The following is a 21,220-nucleotide window of genomic DNA, read 5'->3' as shown; positions in this document are numbered from 1 at the left end:
TTCCTATTTATGTCTTAAAAGTGTCGTATTCATTTCTCATTTTATGTAACAATTTTTGTAGTTTTAGCCCCCGAATGGCTTCAATAATATCATGCAATCACGATGAGTTCGCCGCTCCACTTCATTCATGATTTTTTCGAACATAAGCGCATATCATATAGGGAGTAGTAAATATTATAAAAAATAAACGATCAAATGACAAAATAAATAGAACAAGAAAAATAATTCAAATGTCGGATTTACACGGTTCAATCAATGTAACCTACTCCACGGACAGAACAACACAGCATTTCATTATAGATCGAGTAATACAATTTATCTATTTCTCGTGAAATAATCTTTTTAATCTATGTGTATACGATGAAGATTAACTAGGCACTAAGAAACACGTTTGAAATATCCTAGAGATAGATAAATTAAAAGATTATTTCCTAGAGATATTTGTCGGGACGTGGCGCTTGGGAACTTTGCCTGCAAAAATGGGATGGGATATTGCCTATATAGAGGACCACGAATTCGTGCATGCATGCAAAGTCACTGGTAAGAGCCCTTTTTGTCTAATAATTCAGCTGCGAGATTAAAGTTAGATGACAATGAAGCCCCTAAGCCTCATCCTCCTCATCCTCGCCATCACAATTCCGACATCGTTGACCTATGCCGGCCAAATGCCTGACCGAAACCACCCCCTCCGGACACAAGCTGGCTCCGGCAGCCACCGCATCCCGGGCGTCTCCTGCCTGAGCTGGCGGCTGGCGGTGGAGACCGACAACATCCGGGACTGGGACCTGGTCCCCTCGTCCTGCGAGGGCTATGTCGGGCACTACATGCTCGGCCACCAGTACCGCAAGGACTGCAACGCCGCGGCGTGGGCAGCGTACGACTACGCCAAGGGGCTGACACTCAAGAAGGACGGGAAGGACGTGTGGATCTTCGACATCGGCGACACCTCCCTGTCCAATCTCCCTTACTATGCCCGCCCCGACAATGCATTCGGGTAACTTAATAAAAACAGCTAGTGTTACGATCTAAATGAAAACAGCTAGTCTTTTTTTGCGATGTTCGACGATACAGGGCAAAGGAGTTCAACGAGACGACGTTCAAGGAATGGCAACTGGAGGGCAAAGCACCGGCGGTGCCAGCGATACTGGATCTGTACAAGAGGCTGCTGAAACTAGGGTTCAAGATCGTGTTCATCTCCGGCAGGTCCGAGAGCTTGAGGTTCATCACCGTCTACAACATGAAGAAGGTGGGCTACCATACTTGGGAGAAGCTCATCCTCAAGTAAGCAAGCACCACCCTCATCCTCCACCTCCCCCGACGATCTTTCCATTCACTCCCTTCCGACCCAAAACTAAACAGCAAAAACGTTCATCTCGATGCAGGCAAACGTCAGAATCTGGGACGACAGCAATGGTGTACAAGTCGAAGGAGAGGAAGGAGCTCGAAGAGGCGGGCTACAGAATCCTGGGGAACATGGGCGACCAGTGGAGCGATCTGCTGGGGACTCACGTCGGGAACCGCACATTCAAAGTCCCGAATCCTATGTTCTACGTCGCCTGAACCTAGAATCACTTTCCAGACCATTCCAGCTTTTCGATTGACGCAAGGGCCCTTTTCGTCGGCAAACACAAAAAATAAGAACTTAAAAGACAGATTCCCTTGTAATGCTTAACGTCTTGTCTTTATGTATGTCCTACTTTTTTTTCCTTGTCTTTAACGTCTTGTCTTTACCTATGTCCTATTGGATATGCAATAATTGTGCCACTGTTCTCTCTTTCTTTCCTTTTTACGTGCTGAGACTCGTTTGACATTCGTGGAATTCGATTGGTTTGGATAGGTAGAATTGAGGCACATGAAACTTCTTTTTGTTTTTAATCTTTTCTAATGATGGGATATCTTAGACTCGTCGAATGCTCGACTAACCTCCAAGCTTCATAATCTTGAGAGTGTCTTACGAATAAGATTATTGAAACCCACGCCTTAATTGAGTAAAGAATTATCGTATATTCACTGCTCAAGCGGCAAAGCGAAGTCGATAAATATCGTTGGATATATGGACAAGAGATGTCAGCATTAGTCATTCGTTGGTGAGACAAAAGATTTATGGAATGTCTACATAAATCTCCAAGTCCATCGATTGCAAAACATTAGGTCAATTACTCAAACGAGGACTCAAATGTACATCAAATTCCAAAATAAAAATATCTGTTCGTTGGTTGGTCCATTCTTATCCAGCAATGTCGACCATTTATTATGCTTAAAGGAGCTTTAGACAGGTCTATTCTGATCCAAATATTAGCTGCGTTTTGGATGAGGCAAACGAGATTTCATTTGATCCAACGGCGGAGCACATTAGAGTCCTTTCATATTTGCGGTATACGTGTTTCCAAGAAATAATGTTGTGGGAGGAGGCCCCACACACAAAGTAGAATTTCACGAACGGCCTAGCGAAGGGCATTTTTATCTTTTACCATTTTTTTTCCTTTTCTTTTTGGTTTGTTTTCCTTTCTTTCCTCCTTTTCTTTTCTTTTCTTTTTCCCTTTTTTTTTTTTTCCTTTTTCTTTCCCTTCCCTAGCCAACGCCAGCCTCCCAACATAGGGTGAGGGTTGCTCCACCGGATCTAGCAAGGCAACCCTCGCTCGACACCGGCCTCGCCAGCCTAGGCGAGGGCTTTCCTCGCCACAACCGTCTCGCTCCCATGACTGCAGGAGAGTTAAAAAGAAAGATGGCCTACAAATACTCACCAACACGGCGCAGCAAGACTAGTGGAAGCATGACAAACGCTAGAATGAAGGAGCGCAAATTCTCGGGAGTTCCACCGGGGAACACCGAGCCACTCCCGCAAGATCCCCGGATGGACGGATTCATCGAGCCGATCGGGCTGATTTCCAGAGAGGACATCCCCTAAAAAAATGATATGGAGATATAGTGATACCAAAAAGTTTTACAAGCAAATCCGATTCTAAATGTCAACGCCGGGTCCTTAAAACGACAGGAACATGGATTAGAGGAATCACCAATGCAACCGATTCAAGCCATTATGTTCATGAAACGATGATCAATGGTAATAGTAGGCGAGGCAACCCCGCAGATGAAGGCTCTGCTCACCCGATTCGGCAAGGCGGCCCTCACCCCAAGGCCAACGTAGGGCGAGGGTTGCCTCGCCGGCGTTCCTCGAGCGAGGTCGGCATTGGGCGGGGAAGGGGAAAGAAAAAGGGAAAAGAAAAAGATAGAGAAAAATGGAAAAAGAAAAGAGGAAAGAAAGGGAAAAAAATAAAACAGTAAAAGATGAAAATGCCATTCGGCTAGGCCCTTCTTTGAAACAAAAAGGGCATTTCATGTCCTTATTTAAAACAAGTCCCCTTCGGACTCTTATTTGAAAAAATCAGAGCACTTCGAACCTTTATTTGGAATTTTCCCGGATATGTTAAAAATTTTAATTCAAAAGCTTAAACATATATATAAATGGAGATCACATGTAAATAAATAGCATACAACTGCCATAAACGTACGACTTGGGATACTTCAACACGATCGACCATCGGTATATGAATAATTTGGTTGATTGAAGAACAGCTCAAGTTAATTGAGATGACCGCGTCTTTTTCGGCTTCACATGTTAGTCTCTAATCGATTCTTGTGAACCATTTAATAAAATTAATAAAAAGGGTGTTGAGGTGTGGTTCATACTCCCCAACGACAGAAAAGCACGTGGGTCCCGCTCATAAATTATAGTGGAATCATCTCTCGGATGTAACTCTAGTTTAAATATAAACCAGGATAAAATCTTGTGTCTCAATTTCTTTTTCTCACTTTACGTTTTACTTCGAATTGATTGTGCACCAAATCCTACCATAGGATTCATTTAAGATGATCATTGAAGTCAGAAATTAGGTTGGGCAATCTCAATCAAGAGATACTATTTAAATGTATATATATGTAAAGTACTTTTCTCTATAAGTTGAATAAAAAAATTAACCCATATCCTTTTCAACTTAACGGGGACTTGCATTTGTTTTTTGGACCGTAGCAAAACGAGGCAAATAAATTTACCTCGTGCATGTTTCATGAGCTTAATTCTGAACACCATAATTCTTTTTTTTGGTGGGAGAACACCATTATTGTCACGTGGGCTGCATTGTACACAATTAATTATTGGAAAAGCATCGTAGATTAGAGACAGCATATTCCCTTTTTTCATCTTTTAGTCAAACTATTCAATTTTAGTATTAAAATACCGTAAAAACAGAGTAATTATGGCATACTCTAGACGGGAACACTATAGCTTCCCTCCCTTCCTCCGTAATATCGTTTTTTTCTCTAATTTGTAAAATAAAAATAGACCCTTAAGCAAGCACGATTTTGCAACTATGCATTAACCTCCAATTTACAGTATATAATTATCATCTACATCGGATCTCGTCAAAGATTCACATTTCCAGCTATGGCACATGGGGCATCCATTCTTCGTCCGCCAAGCAATCATAGACCTATAACATAAAGACAATTATCTGACCAAAGAAATTAAAAATAATGGCAATTCTGACGAAAAAAATGAGAATAAATGCAATAATTTGGTTGAACAGTACTTTTTGACCAATTCTTTCCACTAAATCTGATTTATTGAAATTGACTCCAAGCAATGACAATCACATGGGACTTGGCAGGATTTCCGATCTTTCTTACTTTTTTTTTTAAAGCTAGATTATACTTAAATTTGAAAAGAACTTAAAGCATATTCAAAATTGAATTTTTTTTCGTGTTCATTAACAGTGACAATGCATATGTCTATTTTGTAAGAAATTAAAGCATATTCAAAATTGTTGACACCTAAAAATTACCTAAGGTGTCACGTGACAGGTACGTGAGGAAGGTATGATTATCTACAACTAAGCATACTGGAATTAGGTTCTGGTGAATCGAGAGGATGCCACGTGTCAGAGGTGGCGGTTCCCAAAAAGCAGAAGGAAAAGACGCGCGAAGAAACCATGACCAAAGCGATTACGCAAAAGGGCGGTAATCCCAAAAGGTGGAAGAGAAAGTGGCGCGCAAAACTAGAAACCGTCAATGAAAACCGTCGAAGAATGGAAGAACGTGCGGGAGTGGAGGATCGGCGGCAGTTACCAAGAAGCTCTCTATAAAAATCGCAAGTCATTCAACGGGAGAGGCCCCCGAACAACTCAACAAACAAGTTTTTACTCTTTTACCTAGTTTCTAGTCTAGCTGCAGCTTTCAGATTCCCATCGTCGATTCAATTCCGGTGAGGGTCATACCCAGAGTTGGGTGTCGTCGATTAAATTCCGGCGTCCGCTCATTAAGTCCAACATCGTCGATTCAATTCCAGTGTTGTACTCATCACTCATCCTGTCCAATATTGTCGATTAAATTTCGGTATTGTGTCCTACATCCACCATCCAGTGTCGTCAATTAGATTCCGGTATTGTGTCCTAAAATCTGGTTCGACCTCGTCGATTAAATTCCAAAGTCATACCTTGAATCCTAGTGCGTCGAAGTTTGTCCCATTGTCAAACAAGTAGGTTGACGGGTTGCCAAGAGTTTGTATCACGCCTTTCGTCTCAATATAAATATCTTTCGCATTTGACACTCTCTGTCCAAAACCGACCCGGAACTCTTTATTGGAAAACGAATGGATTAAGTTCGATAAAAGATTCTCACGTGAATAATCCTTTTGGTCCCCAACCTTATTTGGGCCAGGGCCCAAGAACCCATTTGGGCTTAATCGCAGGATTTTAAACGCGCAACAAGTATACATGTTTCCACGAAATAATGTCAAGGGAGAGTCCCCACACACAAAGTAAAATTTGACGAACAGGAACCGCACATTTGAAATAAACCAGACAGAAATGAATTTGATAATGTGTTTAAAAGTCTCATTCAAAAGCTTAAACTGATAGATGAATGAGACCACGTGTAAATAAATGACATACAGACACCGTAGACATGAGATTTGGAATACTTCAACGCGATCGATCATCGGTGGATGAATAATTTGGTTGATTACAGAACAATTAGAGTTAATCAAGAAGACCGCCTCTTTAAAGCTTCATATGTTAGTTTGTAATCGATTCCTGGGAACTATTTTATAATCTATAACAAAAGAATCATTTTAAGATGATGGATGAAGCCAAGAATTAGGAAGGTACTTAAGCACCTCCAATATCGATTTTTTTTTTTTTTTGTCGACTAAACGGTTTTCCCGTAATAATTGGAGTGGGAACGAAAGAAATAAAAACAACTTTTGAAACCGAAAGAAATGAAAATCGGATTTGAATAACAGTAGAAAGGCTTCTCTCTATTTAGATGGAAAACACATGGCCATAAAATAAGGATCAAGTATAACAGAATTGACTGAGTGGTAGAATTGGTAGAATGGAATTTCCCCTCTACATCTTCTCCCTAGAGTTGGACCTTAGCTCCATTTTAGTTGCGCTTCCGTTGATCATTGTACAAATTAGATTCAAGCTTTCCCTAGTCCCTTTTCATCAACGGGAATTAGGAGAAATATTAGATGTCCACAGACGATGCCAAGGCGACGCCATGGGTACATTAGCTATTGAAATGATTGACTACCCAATGCTTTTTATTATTATCAGAACCATGTTAATTAACAAGTCAAATTATGAAAAACTATAGTTTCGACACATTTTGCTTACAAATAGAACGCAAAAATTATTTTGTTTCGGTGATTGTGAGCGAAAGTGTCTCCGGTGGTTCATATTATTGCCCTACTAAACTTGATATGAAGCCGGTTGGTCATTCTAAGGTTCATTGTATTTTAGGCATACCATAGACTAATCAATCATAAATCGTGGCAAAAGATTATTGTTGTTGAAGAGTGAGCATCACACAATAATTTAAAAAAGTTCCCCTAACAAATATAATTGCGTGCGTACGCGCGCGCGCGTTTTTGGAGGAGAGAATCCTAGGCATCTGCCAGCAATTTTGTCAGACAGATAGCATGAAGTTATTGACAAATAATTCTAAGTTAATCTCACAGACGGTGGTGATGTAGAGCCTTTTTTTTTCCTTTCGTTGTCACGTTCTATCCTACCTCGTTCTTATTTACAAGCAACAGCATGTGCACCATATTCTATATGCATTATACCTCTCTCTCTCTCTCTCTCGGCAAAAACATGGAAAAAAGAAGAATGGGGGCACTCCTTATCTTTCTGGCCACAGTCCAAGGCTCGCTCGCCGGAATCCCCCACGAAATCCACCCCCTCCGGCCACGGTCAGGCTCCGCCGGCGAGCTCTTGCGCGGCGTGTCCTGCCTGAGCTGGAGGTTGGGCGTGGAGACTAACAACATCAAGAGCTGGAGCACGGTCCCGCGGGAGTGCGAAGGCTACGTGGGTCACTACATGCTGGGGCATCAGTACAGGGAGGACTCGGAGGTGGTGGCGCGCGAGGCCGTGCTCTACGCGACGAGCCTGAAGCTCGCCGGAGACGGCAAGGACGTGTGGGTGCTCGACATCGACGAGACCTCCCTCTCCAACCTCCCTTATTACGCGAAGCATGGGTTCGGGTACGTCACAAACGCATTTAAGCTTTTGTTTTCTTTCATTTCAACAACAGTCCAGAATGGAAAAGATAGCGATTTAACAAGTCGTGTTAAAAACCAAAGCACGTGTTTAGTTTTTTTTCCTCGAAATTGGAAACGAGTGGTTGAATAAAATTTCTTCGAAGATTTCAACCAAAAAGAAAATTTCTTCGACGGTGTCGTGTCTGGTTGGTCGGATCCGCGGTTTTTTGGCCGTCGAAAGGCGGTAAAAACTAAAATCCACCCTGTAATTACCATCTTAACGACAATTAGCCTATCTGAATTTACTTCGTATAGAGTTTCAAAAGGAAGGATCTTTTCTCTCTATCCGCAAAAATAATAATGCGGGTTTTGTCGGTTGCTCACAGTCCACATTGTTAATAGCTTCAAGATGCCAAATAAAATAAACGCAACATGATTAATAGGTCCAGACAGGAGAAGTTGCCAAAAGTCGTGTCCTTTCTTGCGATCTTCGAAAATCAACGTGGAAGGGCAAAATACATATACTATTACTCTCTAGTTTGTCTGTAATGTCACGGGTCGCAGCCACAAATTAAAGAATTAAATAAGAGTATAGAAACCGTTATCGTCTTCACTTAGGGCATATGTGTCTCGAAACTTACGCTGGAGATTTCATTTGAACGGAGATCGACGATGGCTAGGACATGCATGCACGCGGCTATGATGCGTCTGGAATCATGGGATAAAGTGTTTTTCTCTGTCGGTGGATAATGCTCAGCGTCCAAGATTATTAGATCTTCGCTTGATCTTGTCGGACTAAAGCTGTGAACCGGGCTGTCCTAGCCGGAAATGGATCTTCTAGCATTATCAATTCAATATTAAGGATGACATTGGTCAAATCAAGTCATCCAAATCAAAATGGACAACTTGATTTAATCTATATAACCTCTTAAAAAGAGGAAAAAAAATTTGAATGAAAATTTTTAAAAATTTTGAAAATGTAATATGAATCAAATCGAGCTGTCCATAGACGGCTGGATTTGATCCATGTCACTCTTACCATTGCAAGGGGACCCGGATCCGTCCTCGCCATTGCCCACTTGATTTCACGGGGGCCACGCGACTGAGTAAAGACAGACAGCTTTCGCTGTTCGTGACACGACTGGACGTAAAGGAATTTCAAAGCAGAATCTTGTTCCATTTCTAGGGTTTTGCCCTTCCCAGCCTGACATAGTTGATCATGTTGTTTGGTGGGCTGCTGCGTTTCGTTTTTAATGCAGAGTGGAGCCCTACAATTCAACGCAGTTCGACGAGTGGGTCATGACCGGCGAGGCGCCGGCTCTGCCGGAGACGCTGAAGCTGTACCGGGAACTGTTGAAGCTGGGGATCAAGCCCATCTTCCTCACCGGAAGGAGCGAGGACCAGAGGAAGATCACCACCACCAATCTCAGGAACGCCGGTTACCACAAGTGGGAGATGCTCATCCTGAAGTAAGCGCCGCCTTGCAAATCCTTATCCTCCCAAAACGCAACGGAAAAAAACTGATGAAACTTAACAAAAATCTTCGTTCGATACCTACACTCAACATGATTGATTAGGTTTTAGCATCTGATAATTATCCAAAAAGTCTTAAATAAATTGTATAGCGGCCAATTTAGTCCCGAACGCTTTGGTGATTTATCAATTTAATTCTAAATCTTTTAATTATGTCAATTTAGTCTTAAACCTTTTGAAAATTTAATCTATTATTTAGGTGATTGGCGGAACGGATTATATTGATAAAATCGTTAAGAGGTTTAGGATTAAATTAGTGTAATTAAAATGTTTATGACTGAATTGGTCATTGCATAATAGGTTTAGGACTTTTTGGACAATTTTTCCTTTACCAAAGCATCTCATTCCTCAAAGCAAAGCATACAAGCTCATGCCTTATGGCATTCACAAGTATGTTTCATATCGGAACCGCATTCACCAGTCATTCGGGTTTTGTAGGGGTTCTACTTACTCTGGGAAAACAGCGGTGGCGTACAAATCAAACGAGAGGAGGAAGGTGGAAGAGAGCGGGTACAGAATCGTCGGCAACATCGGCGACCAATGGAGCGACGTGCTAGGAACCCATTTCGGCAACCGGACCTTCAAGTTGCCCGACCCCTTGTATTACATCAGTTGATCTCATGGTCGATGGTGATTCACTACCAATAAATCTCTCGAGAGGAACGGGGGGTAATGCATTGATTAGATGTATATCTAAAACACTCTCATCATTTAGACATTTGAATCTCATGCAATAAAGAAAATCTTTTGATAGGAAAAGTTGATTAGCCTTGTTTGGTTTTGATTAATAGAAACGTTCTAACATATGTAGATTACATTTCCTTTATTTATTCGCCTACTCAGTTAAAAAAGATCGGGGTTCTGTCCCTACTTGCTAAGTAAGAAATCAAGTAAAATTATATCATTTTTTCCGGATATCGACTTGTTTTGTGTTGCATATGACCATGATGGTGGAAATTATACCGGACAACATTGCATTGTATTACATAAAACAAAGCTTTTAAATACTTGGGAACCACTTATTCCGTGGGATAACAAATAGTTGGACCATCTACGACATATGTTCATATATGAAAATATATGAATTCTTGCTTTTGTACGTGAGAAACGTGAATAGTAACTTTTCTACGTGCTTAAAAGTTTTCCACAACAAAAAGGTAAATTTCTACGTCGGCGTAAAAAACAGTAAGTAACTTGAAAATCACAAATGTTAATCGGCAAAACAGACGGTCATGTTTTTTTTTTTTTTTTTGTCTAATCTCATCCATCCAAGCATTCATGGTCTCTCCATTTAAATTTAATAAATCATAATGGCCAGAGATCCATCTCCCAACAACTCAAGAGTAAAGATGCCCAGTTTTATAGTGGGCGAGGGCCTGGCCCTAAAACTTAAAAAGAAAAGAAAAGACAGAAAAATTTTATTAAAAATAATTAAAAATATAATAAATGCTACTAAAAATTTATCTCGTCGGTTAAGTCCGGAAAAATGGACTGAGTTGACATAATTACAAAAATTTTAGGATTCAATTAGCAAAAAAAATAATTAAGACTAAATTGGCACAATTGTAATATACTTAGGACTATTTTGATAATTTTCCTTTTACATATTAGTTTCGAGCATAAGTAAGATATAAATAATGTATCAAGGAACTCGAGCTCGTGCTTGAGCTCCAAGTCTTTAAAGACTTGAATAATGTGAATTTGTCATGTTTTCTTGATGATATTTGTGGCTATTTTGACTAAATCTAAGTGGTTCTCCTTAAGAAAACAATAGAAACTCAATTAGGCAAGCCAACCTATCAAGTGGAGAACTGTCGAGCTCAAACTCGACCCGATGAGATATTCGAATAGATCAGCCTCAAGTTTAGCTCGAAATCAAACGAGTCGATCTCGAGTAAATATCGAGCAGAGCTAAAACTATTCGCGAGTACCTTAACTCAATTTCACTCTTAATTTAAACTCGACGACTTGATCTACTAGATTAAATACTGAGGAATTTGTTTTCAAAAATTTTAAGAATTTTTTTTTGGTAAAAAAAAAAAAGGTTTAAGAATTTGGTTGGTGAAAAAATGCGCTAGTTTTGAAGATAAAAATAGTACCTTTGTTTAGCTATACAAATGTAATTCCCCTAAAGCCTCACGAGACATGATTGGGTCCCAAAAGGCGGGTTGAACGTGAACGGCACTCATTCACAACACACCGAATCATCAGATCACGTCCCCAGGTGGACGGCTGTGATCTCATCAGACGGCCCCTAATACCATCTGATGGGACCCTCTTCCGTGCCTGTGCACGATAATTGTAGTGTAAGTGCAATGCAGAGGATATATCCTCATCCGCTATATAAGACTCTCTCTTTTGAACCAGAGAGAAGCGAAAGCCAAAACCGCAGAGAGAGAGAGAGAGAGCGAAAATGTCGTGGCAAACTTACGTTGATGATCACCTGATGTGCGACATCGACGGCCACCACCTCGCCTCCGCGGCCATCGTCGGCCACGACGGAAGCGTGTGGGCGCAGAGCTCCGCATTCCCTCAGGTTTTTCTCAAATCTAGCCCTTCGTTGTTCTTGCGATTTCCCGGGCTCGGATTGTGATTCCCCTTTTGCCCGCAAAGGATTTGGTTGATCTGTGTTTGATCCGTCTGTTGGCTATGAACGAATGTGTGAGTAATGAGATCTAGATGCGTTCGTCGTCCGATCTCATGTTGATGATGCTGTCAAATCGGATGGATCTCTTGATCGATTGATTAGAATGGATCATATCGCCATCTAAGATTGATCTGATAATTTTGACGTTCTGCATTGCGAGATTATTGGATGCTTCGATCCTTGTTACACTCCCTTTTTAGCTGGGGTTATCAGAAGAGGAGCAGGATGAGTCTAATTGTTTGATCATTTCGCTTCTTTATCGTATCTACCAATTCAATAGTCAGAAAAGCGTTTGGCCGAGCTAAATTTCTTGTCTATATGTGGCGGCGGAACCCCTTTTTTTTTAAGTTGGCCTTGATAATGCAACCGAATTAAGCATTTTGGTTTCTCTGCATCGAGATGAGGTGTTAATGCCGCGTCATCCCTTTTCCTTCTTTTCTCCAGTTCAAGCCGGGAGAGATTGCCGCCATCATGAAAGATTTTGATGAGCCTGGCTCGCTTGCACCGACTGGGCTGCACCTTGCTGGCACAAAATACATGGTTATCCAGGGAGAGCCTGGAGCTGTCATTCGTGGAAAGAAGGTATGCAGGTCTTCTTCTTCTGTTCATGTGACAATGGGATGATTCGACAATGCAAGTAGTGTTTGTATAAAAACTAAATGAAACAAGCAATAATGCATGTAATTGAATGAGATGAATTCGTCATCCTATAACTTGTTAGGGGATAAGAGGCCATCGCGGCTAGGATCGATTCCGCAGGGTATTTCGGAATCAGTTCCAGTTCTAAATCATTCCTTCACTGTGGTGGATAAATCATACATCATCGGCACTTGAAAACCAAAGTAGGCATGCAATAGAAGATATGGCATGGATGGAAAATGATCTCGAGAGCATTTCGACGACCCATTGTTTCCCGACTTTCAAGTTAAAGTGGATATGGGAGACGAAGTACATTTTCAGAACTAGTATGTCTCCATCTGACGGATTCATGAGCTTAACACTTAAGACTTAAGACAGTGCTCTTCTGTCAGTCATAATAACCCAACTTTAACTCCGGATCACTTAGACTTCTGTGTCTTCAAGTCGAGCAGTACAGTCAAGCGTGCTAGTGTTTCCACTGATTTGCAGGGTTCCGGTGGCATTACCGTGAAAAAGACCGGCCAAGCTCTGATCTTTGGAATTTACGAGGAACCTTTGACACCAGGACAGTGCAACATGGTTGTTGAGAGGATGGGAGATTACCTGGTCGATCAGGGCCTGTAAATCTCTGCGCCAAAGCTTGTACTTCTTTTTCAGATTTCGACTCAACTTTGAGGCTTGCTTCTTCTTCCTTTCTCAGCTGAGACGGAGCAGAGTCAATTGGAATAACCATGTCAGGACCAGAACAGTCTTTAATGTTCAAGTCGTCCATGCTTTTTTCTTTATCTATTTATATCTGGTTGATCAATTCTTGTAGTCATGGCCCGAGTTTGGTTTTTTCTAAATGATTTTGAGAATCTATATTATGATATGATATGACAGCAATTTGTCCAGAGTTTCTGAAACAATGTCTTTCCAGCTTGGATATGATTAGCTAAGTTCCTCACACAAATGGCGTTATACATTCACGAAACCTCAGGTCGAGCTCGAATTTGCATTCTTTTGAGGACAATCTAGGGAAGTTTTTTTGTTCATCAAGGTGGTGGTGAAAGTTTTCTGGGCCATATTCACCCCCTCAGATTACACAATTACACTTCTTCACGAACTCCCCACCAAAAACAATAGTAATTGCTTCGTTTCTTCAATAAATCCTGTCACGCTGAATGAATCTCCACCGAAGAGATTGTTTTCCCCATTTCCTGTGCTCGGGGACTAACTTGAGCTCATGGAATGCCGGCGAGATCGAATTGCTCGGTCGCGACTTCGGCGTGATCGCCTCACCGGAGTTGCAACACTGATCCAAGCTTCTCCAATTCCATCCTCCTGCAATAAGGCAATAGAGCAACTACCTTAAAATGAAATGACACAATTGACATTCCATTTTACCTAAAGAGTATGACGCCAAGGTTTCTTACCCTATTTGTGGATATCATCTCAGTAGTAGTAAAGCTTCCAAGCAAAGGGGAATTCTCGTGAGGAAAAGAAGAGACTAGATCGGATGCCAAGTGATCATCTCTCTCTAGCTTCTCTGCTAATTCACGGGGACAGATGATTGGCAGCGCTTTGAAAGAATGTCCCGTGGTCGGAGATGAATCATTAGCGAGGTTTTTCTTCCTCCTCGAGTACAACACCAGCACAAATGCAAGAACTGCTGTGGCAGAACCATAAACAACAACAATCGTCACTAATTCAATCCGTGCTGAAGTAACTTTATCAACTTCACGAGTTTCTTGTAGCAGCAGATTTTCAGTCTCGCTTCCAACTTCCGGTTCGGCAATTGCACTCCGCCGAGGCTCCAAGTTCTTCTCACTCCAATAAAAGTTGCTCTCTACATCATAGACTCTTGTCTCCGCCACCTTGGAAGATTCTTCGGGTTCCTCTTCGACCCTCTTCCCAACCCCGCCATCTCGTGCCTCCGCAGTCTCATCTTGTTCATTATACTGATAATTTTCTAGCGACAAACCCTTCATCGCTTCATTTATCAGAATCCACTCAGCAGCCTCCTCTCTATTTCCTAACGACAAATCGACAGCAGTTTGAATCACGTCCGTTTTGCTTTCGAAAAATTCAACTATCTTTTCAGGAGCCTCCTCGTATGTAAAACTATAATTTCCATGCCTGCCTTCAATGTCATCAACTTCATCTGAAGGAGATGAAATGCTCTTACTGAACACGTCAGTTGCAACAAACTCGACAACCTTGTCAGAAAAATCTTCGCATCTACAACTCGAACTTCTGTGCCAATCTTCAAAGTTCTGTGGTGGAGATGAAATGCTTCCGTGACAGATACATAACATGAACAGCACCAGAACAAGAAGCAAAAGCAGCAACTCGCATAGCCATCTCAAACTGCAAATCTGCGGCATCTCCCCTTCATTACCTGCTCCATCAGAGTCAGAATCCTCCTCCTCTTGCTTCGCGGAATCCTCACTGATGGAGCCTTCCGAATTGGAACCAATACTCGTGCCGCCTAAACCGTCCGTCATCGCTTCCTCCAGTCGACGAAGGATCTCACGGCGCCGTTCCGGGTCGTAGCGGAGGAACTTGGGCCGCGGCATGAGGTAATTGGTGAAAGGATCATAAGGGCTCGAAATCGGTGTTCCTACGCTGCAAGCATCGGACTCAGACTCGCGGGGTGATGAACAAGATTCATCTGGGTATCGAGAGTTCAGCCTCATTTCTCGATCAGACTCTATCATTCGGAGGCAACACGGTTTCCTGTCACGTTTTCCGAATCTTCTCTTGAGTTCGGCAAACATCTCCTCTGCCGGACGAAAAAAACACGCGCATGAAGATGAAGAGAGAAAAGGGCAATTCTGTAACTCTATTCTCGCTTGCGTTTTCATGGCAGTTAACAGAAACATCAAAAGAACGAGAAGAATTGCATCCTTGACCGTTACTTGTCAGACCGCAAATTTCTCAGTTAAAAAAAAATGAAATAAAAATAAAAATAAAGAGAAAAATGGCCCATGCAGGTCTCGAACCTGCGACCTTCGCGTTATTAGCACGACGCTCTAACCAACTGAGCTAATAGGCCAGATGGCTGGCTGTCTCTAAAATTAAATAAAGAAGTAACAAAATCTTAGCTCTTGACAATTTGATTGGGCTGGAGTCCAAGAAGCGGTGCGATTCTTAAAATTGAAATAAAGTAAATGAAGAAAGAATTTTATTGTTCTTCTTATGTTCAAAAGGAAATTAAAACAACGAAATTTCGCCTCCAACAACTCCCGAAGCGGTTCGGTACTCGTGTTGGTGTCCCGACCATGGCGAGAATTTCAATTTCCACTCGCTTTTGCAATGGAGTTGAACCGACCCCGATCGCTGAGAGTTCGGGATTATGCTCGCGACGGTGATGGTTTTAGAAAGAAGCCGGGCGACGGCCAGAGGCCCGAGTCCAGCACGAGTAGTACTTATCTCTGGCTATTTGGAGAAAGCTACGACGGGTTTTCATGTTTCATTCGGACTTTCAAGGAGTACTTTGGATTGGGAGTGAGACAGAAATCTACTGATGGAGGTGGTGCGAAGTATTGCGGATCGTTGGAAAGGAAGAAGGTGGAGAAATTGGTGAAAAAAATGTGCTCGAGAACAGCCATTGACCAGTCACTCGTAGTTGTAATGAAAGTTCATAGGAATAGGATGTTTAGTAATCAAGGCTTTTTTACATGATTATGTCATGGCTGATTAGTGGAATTGATTATTATTATTAACAACAATGAAGTCAAACTCGAAAGCCAAAATTCGGGACGATCTACGTTGAGAATTCTTTTTCCTTCTCGAACCGAATATGATATAAGACTCGACATAAACGAACTAGACTCGACTCGACTCGACATGTTGAAGCTCGACTAGACTCGCCTAGATTTAAGTATACAAATTTTAACATACCAGTTCTTTTTCAAGCTCAATTAAACTCGACTTGGCTCGAAATACTCGTGCTTGCCATTTTTGTTTGCGTGTGAAACTCTATAGAGGGGTGAAGGAATATTGTGAGTATATTGAATATTATCTGTTTTACAAATTAGAAGGAAATCTATATAAAAAAAATGAGATGCTCGATTAAGATTGCAAGCCAATTGAGTCAAGCATCAAGCTATTAGTTTATTCTCAAGTATTGTTACTTCACGTGATTAGGAAGTTTAAACACAATTAACATTCATGTCAATTTTCTTCCTATAACAATACTTGCCCTAATTACGGATTATATCTATCTAAATGACGTGCATTATATTGTATATGCTAAAACATTTTGAGTTTAAGGTTGGTAGGAAACTGGAAGTATATGTAACGTATTCAATACATGTCGGTAAAAAATATTTGTATATTCCACGAGACGTACAAAGAATGAAAAATCTCATATGGACAAAATATACGAGTGATAAATCTAATTGAGAATTTTGAATTCAGCATGAACACACTCGATACGTGACAGTTAAAAAATTCACACAATCTCCAAGAACTATAAAAGATGAAAGACAACAATTTTAAGCCTTGAGGAATTGAATTATATTTAGCATATTAATATCATTTGCTTTAATTAAAAAAATAAAAGGTCGTAGAACAATGATACGAAACCCTTACAAAAAATTTGGGTAACCGAGTCGCCGCGGCTCATTTGTTGACTCGAGAAAGAACTTTGGAGGAAGCAAAAAAGAACATTCGACATTCACAATAAAGACAAAACATATAGCTGTCTCTTTTACTAATTAATATAATAAGTAGAACAATAATGTCGCAATGTATAAAATAATTAAAAGTAAATAATGTTCCAATATGAATAACATTCATCGGTTTAATAACTTCATGTTCCCGACACTGTTACTCCACGAAAATCAAGCCTTAATCATTCCTTACGGAAAGCTTATTATAGTCAACGCTCAAAGAACGTTAAGGGTGCATTTGTTCCAGAAAAATGAATGATTTGAAAAATATTTTTATAAAAATAATTGTTTATATTACTTTAAAACGTGAACGAACGAAAAAAAAATATTATCTTTTATGAAAATATTTAAATATAAATTATTATTGACGATGAATTCAAGCGATATAAGAAATTATTTTTAGGACAATACTTTTCAAATTATTTATTTTTTAAAAAACAAATTAAGGCTAAGTTATGGGTGATGGTTAAAGTACTTCCAGTTTTTTTTTTTTTTCTTTTCCAATTATTTTCAGCTAATTGTGTATTATTTTCAGTTACTGCATCATTACATTAATCAGTGGTAACTCATTGCTCTTGATATCAGAAGTATAAGAACCAACTGAAGCACAGATATCAAGATAGAAACAGAGATAAGCAATTGTCATTGGGTTGGTTTCTCAGAAAACAAACATCCAAGGATAACTCCCAGAACTGAGAAGAATCTACACAAACACATTGTTGAATCTTGTTTGACTGCTACGACATCTATTTGGAGATAAGAGCTATGAGTAGAAACAGCTAGGAGATGGCGATTTCGTGGGTCGTTCGAAAATGTCTTTGAACTGAGAGCATGATCGATGCATTCTGATGGCTCCGACACCGTTCCGGCCGGCGGTGATCTCGCTGAGCGTGAACCTCTTCTTTGACCCCTCGACGGGTCTTTGCTTGGGGGCGCTGAGGGACCTAGACTTGGCCTTGAACGACTGAGTGCTCGCCATGTAGCTCGGGAGCTCGGAGCTGGCCTCGTAGAAGCTATCTCTACAAGCGCTTTTAACTGGTGTTGGAGTTTTACACTCATTGCTGGCGAGCTGCCACTCGGAGTTTCGTGAGTTTCCACAATTGAGCTTCGAAACCGCATAGTCCGATCCATCGTAGACGCATTCCATCAACGGGCTATGGATTTGGCAGAATCTTGAACGAGGCTTGAACGTGTCGACCTCGACAATTTTGGGGCTCTCATCCAAATTGCTCGCGAACTCTGAAGATGTAGAGAGCCTCTTGCTGTGGAATGCACTTCTGGGATCACAAACTTTTTCCTACAAAAACACGACAGAACACAGTGAGACAGATAGTTGAAACTAACAACCATGGGGATCTGCTTAAAAACGATTCTCACCATGGATCTCCTGGGTCGCTTTTCCGGAGGAAACCGGTTCTCCTTGCCGAGGGAATGGCGAGCTTGATGTGATCTGACAGTGGCTTGGGCTCGAACGATAGCCTGCATGCTACGCAGGGCGGCAGTAGCCCTCTTTCTGACCAGATAACCTCTAACAAAGGCTTGCAGCTTAACCAATCCTTTGAGAGCTCGAAGCGCTTTCCGGGCCTGTCACCAATGCATAATTTCATCAACATATACCTTCGATAAGAAGACACGGTTTCTCTTTTCTATTTAAGAAAATGCTGACAGACACAGGAGCCGGTGGAGCACTGTAAGAGAGCATCTTAGACTAATCGGTGAATGTAAAGATTGAAACTGCCGCTACAAGAAAATTTGCGAGGAAGATGGAAAATGGAGGCTCCAATAGAAAGACGCATACAACGTTCCAAATCAAAATGTCCGAATCCAAGAAGTTCAGGCAGAACAGGAAGGAAACCGATTCATTGAGATGCTGCTCTGTTCATAATTGATGTCCCATCGCAACGCCCATGCGTGTGTGATAGAGATGTGATTTGCCCCAGATATTCACAACAATTCAAGCATCATAGGATTCTATCAGAACCTGAGAACAACCTACCATTACCAAATTAAATAAACGCAATTTGGGAGAAACATCTTACAAGAAAACCTCTGAAAGCAGTCTGGATTTTCACTGCAGCCCACCTCCCCGTCCCACCTTTCGGCATTGTTCCTCTTCCGCGGCTCCTTCGCTTCACGATCGCCGCCGCTGCCTCTGCAGCTGCAACTGCGGCATCGGCAGCCGCCGCCGTGGCGGCTGCGACCGCAATTGCCCGCTCATTTTGCCCCTTCGTTGCCTCTGCAACATAAGACTTGAGCCACGCAGCGTCCGAGATGGAACCGCTGGCCTGGCGGTACCTATTCCCCTCATCAGAATCCTTCCAGGACTTGCTAAAACTCCACCCTTTCGTCTCTTTCTTGTTTCCAGAAACAGAATATGCTCTGTCAAGACTGAATTTTTCTCTCTTCATTCCCAATATGGCCTTCAACCATCTTGTAGCTTTCCCCATCTTCTCTGCTACTCTTGGTAACTGTTGGGAATTAGAGATAATCACCTGCGAGTAGAATTGAAGTTGCCAAGCACCAATCCAGAAACGACAAACACAGGGTCAAAACTCCATGAAGCAACCAAAGAGAATGCAATTCATTTGTCATGAAAAACGTAAAGGGTGGTGTCTAATGAGAGAGAAACGGATAAAGATTGGATATTTCTGGTTCAGTGGAAGATAATCTGACAACAACTTGTGGAGAAACTGCATTTGGAGACAAAAGGAAGTCGCGAAAACCAGGGACTTCTTTGACTACTATTTCAATGACACGCTACGCAGACAACAGAGTCAAGGAGTTCTATCGAGAAAAAGCTGATGGAAATCTTCTCACCCAAAGAGCTAACTTCCAAAATTTCAAAAAGAGCGCCGAATTTCAGCTGCTAAAACTCTCTCTCTCTCTCTCTCTCTCTCTCTCTCTCTCTGTGTACTGTTTTTCGCGTCGAAATCTGAATTATTTCCAGCTTTCAAGTACCAGTGGAGATAATGCCGGCCAATGACTCTTTCAGAGAATCTGCCACTCTTTCAAAGACCCTCCTCTTTGAGTACTCTCCTTTCTTCCCCGCTTGCCCTTTTAAAGGCTACATCAAGGTCATCATCACACACACTCTCTCTCTCTCTCTCTCATTTTCACAGCAGTAAAAGCCACACCAACCAAAAGGGTTTTTTCATTTTTTTGTCATTTCTGGTCCCAAGTAACGAGAACACCACCAGTCAAAATTACCTCCGTTGGGCTAGAGAAGATCTTTGGGGCTCTCGGACCTTCTCTCTGACGCAACCTCTGTTCTGACGGTTCAGTCTTCTTTTTTCCTCTTCTGAAAATAAATAAAAGGGTTCCTTTGTAGATAATTCTGTGGACCAATTTCAAAAAATAAGAAGTTTGACAATTTGGGTGTCGAAGCCCACTTAGGTGCATTTGATTTGACTTTGAAAACGAGTACTGAAAAAGTACAAATGCCTTTAGCCTAAGAGGCTTTGAAGAAACACAAATGCCATTTGCTAAAAAATCCCTTGAAGAGCAACTTGGAGCTACTTAGTGTCAGGCAAAAGAAGAAATTTGCAAATGGGCTAGGGCTCAAGTCCTCATTAAGCCAGATCCGATGTCGGTGGTCGATGGCCAAGGCCGCCCTAGGTCAAGCAACCCCAAGCGACGAGGCTCGAGGTCGCACAACCTCAGCATCCATCTAGGTGACGGTCGCGCGACTTCGCCGGCCTGATTTGGCCTCGTCAACTCTCGCCAGCCGTCCTCACACAAAGAAGATGAATAGCAACAATGAGGGGCCAAAACCGGCATTTGAAAGAATTAGTGAGCCTAGTTTTGAAAAGAAAAAAAAAATATTTAACCTTAAGTTAACATTTGGCCAAATACTAAAACCTCAATATCGGTAGGGACCTCATCGAGTTTTCAAACTTTTCAAGGCTGACATTTGGCCAAATGCCTCTTGAAAAGGCTTGTCAAACGCGCCCTTAATCTTGCTTGGCTTTCCATGTCTTAATTAATCCCAGAAGCTCCGGCAAATCATTCGCATATATTTACCATTTTATGCAGTGAAAGAAATTGTGAACTGCAGTCATGGTGGGGATTTTGAAAATGTTTGAGAGTTTCAAATTTTAAATAGTTAAGAGAATTCTGGGGAGATGAGATGATATTGATTGATGAAAATGAAAGGGAAGGTGAATATTAAATTGGACATCTGGAATCGGTACGCCTTTGTGAATT

The 21,220-nt window shown here is 41.5% G+C and overlaps 4 protein-coding genes and 1 non-coding gene across 7 annotated transcripts; 3 read left to right on the top strand and 2 right to left on the bottom strand.

Moving 5' to 3' along the window:
• The first annotated feature begins 523 nt into the window (after window positions 1-523).
• Window positions 524-1,583, top strand: LOC115738089 (acid phosphatase 1-like). Its single transcript, XM_030670594.2, has 3 exons — window positions 524-994; window positions 1,072-1,281; window positions 1,383-1,583. The coding sequence occupies exons 1-3, from the start codon at window positions 588-590 to the stop codon at window positions 1,558-1,560; spliced, it is 795 nt and encodes a 264-aa protein (XP_030526454.1). The 5' UTR covers window positions 524-587; the 3' UTR covers window positions 1,561-1,583.
• A 5,547-nt stretch (window positions 1,584-7,130) lies between these two features.
• On the top strand, window positions 7,131-9,764 carry LOC115738090 (acid phosphatase 1-like). The gene is made up of 3 exons (XM_030670595.2): window positions 7,131-7,543; window positions 8,800-9,009; window positions 9,512-9,764. The coding sequence occupies exons 1-3, from the start codon at window positions 7,155-7,157 to the stop codon at window positions 9,687-9,689; spliced, it is 777 nt and encodes a 258-aa protein (XP_030526455.1). The 5' UTR covers window positions 7,131-7,154; the 3' UTR covers window positions 9,690-9,764.
• Window positions 9,765-11,435: 1,671 nt separating this feature from the next.
• On the top strand, window positions 11,436-13,264 carry LOC115738091 (profilin-3). Its single transcript, XM_030670596.2, has 3 exons — window positions 11,436-11,609; window positions 12,165-12,302; window positions 12,849-13,264. The coding sequence occupies exons 1-3, from the start codon at window positions 11,487-11,489 to the stop codon at window positions 12,981-12,983; spliced, it is 396 nt and encodes a 131-aa protein (XP_030526456.1). The 5' UTR covers window positions 11,436-11,486; the 3' UTR covers window positions 12,984-13,264.
• Window positions 13,265-15,322: 2,058 nt separating this feature from the next.
• TRNAI-AAU lies at window positions 15,323-15,396 on the bottom strand. Its single transcript has one exon. It is a non-coding gene; the product is annotated as a tRNA-Ile (tRNA).
• Window positions 15,397-17,746: 2,350 nt separating this feature from the next.
• LOC115738037 (protein IQ-domain 26-like) lies at window positions 17,747-20,243 on the bottom strand. Of its 3 annotated transcripts, none has more exons than XM_030670520.2 (4): window positions 20,225-20,243; window positions 19,057-19,509; window positions 18,395-18,601; window positions 17,747-18,314 (listed from the first exon to the last, which is right to left on the bottom strand). In XM_030670520.2, exons 2-4 carry the CDS (start codon window positions 19,462-19,464, stop codon window positions 17,781-17,783), a joined length of 1,149 nt encoding a protein of 382 aa, XP_030526380.1. In that variant the 5' UTR covers window positions 19,465-19,509; window positions 20,225-20,243; the 3' UTR covers window positions 17,747-17,780. The 3 variants fall into 3 exon arrangements, with proteins under 3 accessions (XP_030526380.1, XP_030526378.1, XP_030526379.1); XM_030670518.2 differs by lacking the exon at window positions 20,225-20,243 and adding an exon at window positions 19,835-19,955; XM_030670519.2 differs by lacking the exon at window positions 20,225-20,243 and adding an exon at window positions 19,662-19,719.
• Between the last annotated feature and the right edge of the window lie 977 nt (window positions 20,244-21,220).

This window comes from Rhodamnia argentea, chromosome 8 (assembly GCF_020921035.1).
Source record: "Rhodamnia argentea isolate NSW1041297 chromosome 8, ASM2092103v1, whole genome shotgun sequence".
In the NCBI taxonomy this organism is placed as follows: Eukaryota; Viridiplantae; Streptophyta; class Magnoliopsida; order Myrtales; family Myrtaceae; genus Rhodamnia; species Rhodamnia argentea.
The sequence above is the reverse complement of the archived record's forward strand: the minus strand, read 5'-3'. Positions and strand labels throughout refer to the sequence as shown.

Coding starts and splice junctions, on each gene's coding strand:
- LOC115738089 (XM_030670594.2), top strand. CDS start 588: ATGACAATGAAGCCCCTAAGCCTCATCCTCCTCATCCTCGCCATCACA. Junction 995..1,071: donor CGCCCCGACAATGCATTCGG/GTAACTTAATAA, acceptor TCGACGATACAG/GGCAAAGGAGTTCAACGAGA. Junction 1,282..1,382: donor TGGGAGAAGCTCATCCTCAA/GTAAGCAAGCAC, acceptor ATCTCGATGCAG/GCAAACGTCAGAATCTGGGA.
- LOC115738090 (XM_030670595.2), top strand. CDS start 7,155: ATGGAAAAAAGAAGAATGGGGGCACTCCTTATCTTTCTGGCCACAGTC. Junction 7,544..8,799: donor TACGCGAAGCATGGGTTCGG/GTACGTCACAAA, acceptor TTTTTAATGCAG/AGTGGAGCCCTACAATTCAA. Junction 9,010..9,511: donor TGGGAGATGCTCATCCTGAA/GTAAGCGCCGCC, acceptor CGGGTTTTGTAG/GGGTTCTACTTACTCTGGGA.
- LOC115738091 (XM_030670596.2), top strand. CDS start 11,487: ATGTCGTGGCAAACTTACGTTGATGATCACCTGATGTGCGACATCGAC. Junction 11,610..12,164: donor AGAGCTCCGCATTCCCTCAG/GTTTTTCTCAAA, acceptor TCTTTTCTCCAG/TTCAAGCCGGGAGAGATTGC. Junction 12,303..12,848: donor CTGTCATTCGTGGAAAGAAG/GTATGCAGGTCT, acceptor ACTGATTTGCAG/GGTTCCGGTGGCATTACCGT.
- LOC115738037 (XM_030670520.2), bottom strand. CDS start 19,464: ATGGGGAAAGCTACAAGATGGTTGAAGGCCATATTGGGAATGAAGAGA. Junction 18,602..19,056: donor CTGCTTTCAGAGGTTTTCTT/GTAAGATGTTTC, acceptor CATTGGTGACAG/GCCCGGAAAGCGCTTCGAGC. Junction 18,315..18,394: donor AGCGACCCAGGAGATCCATG/GTGAGAATCGTT, acceptor GTGTTTTTGTAG/GAAAAAGTTTGTGATCCCAG.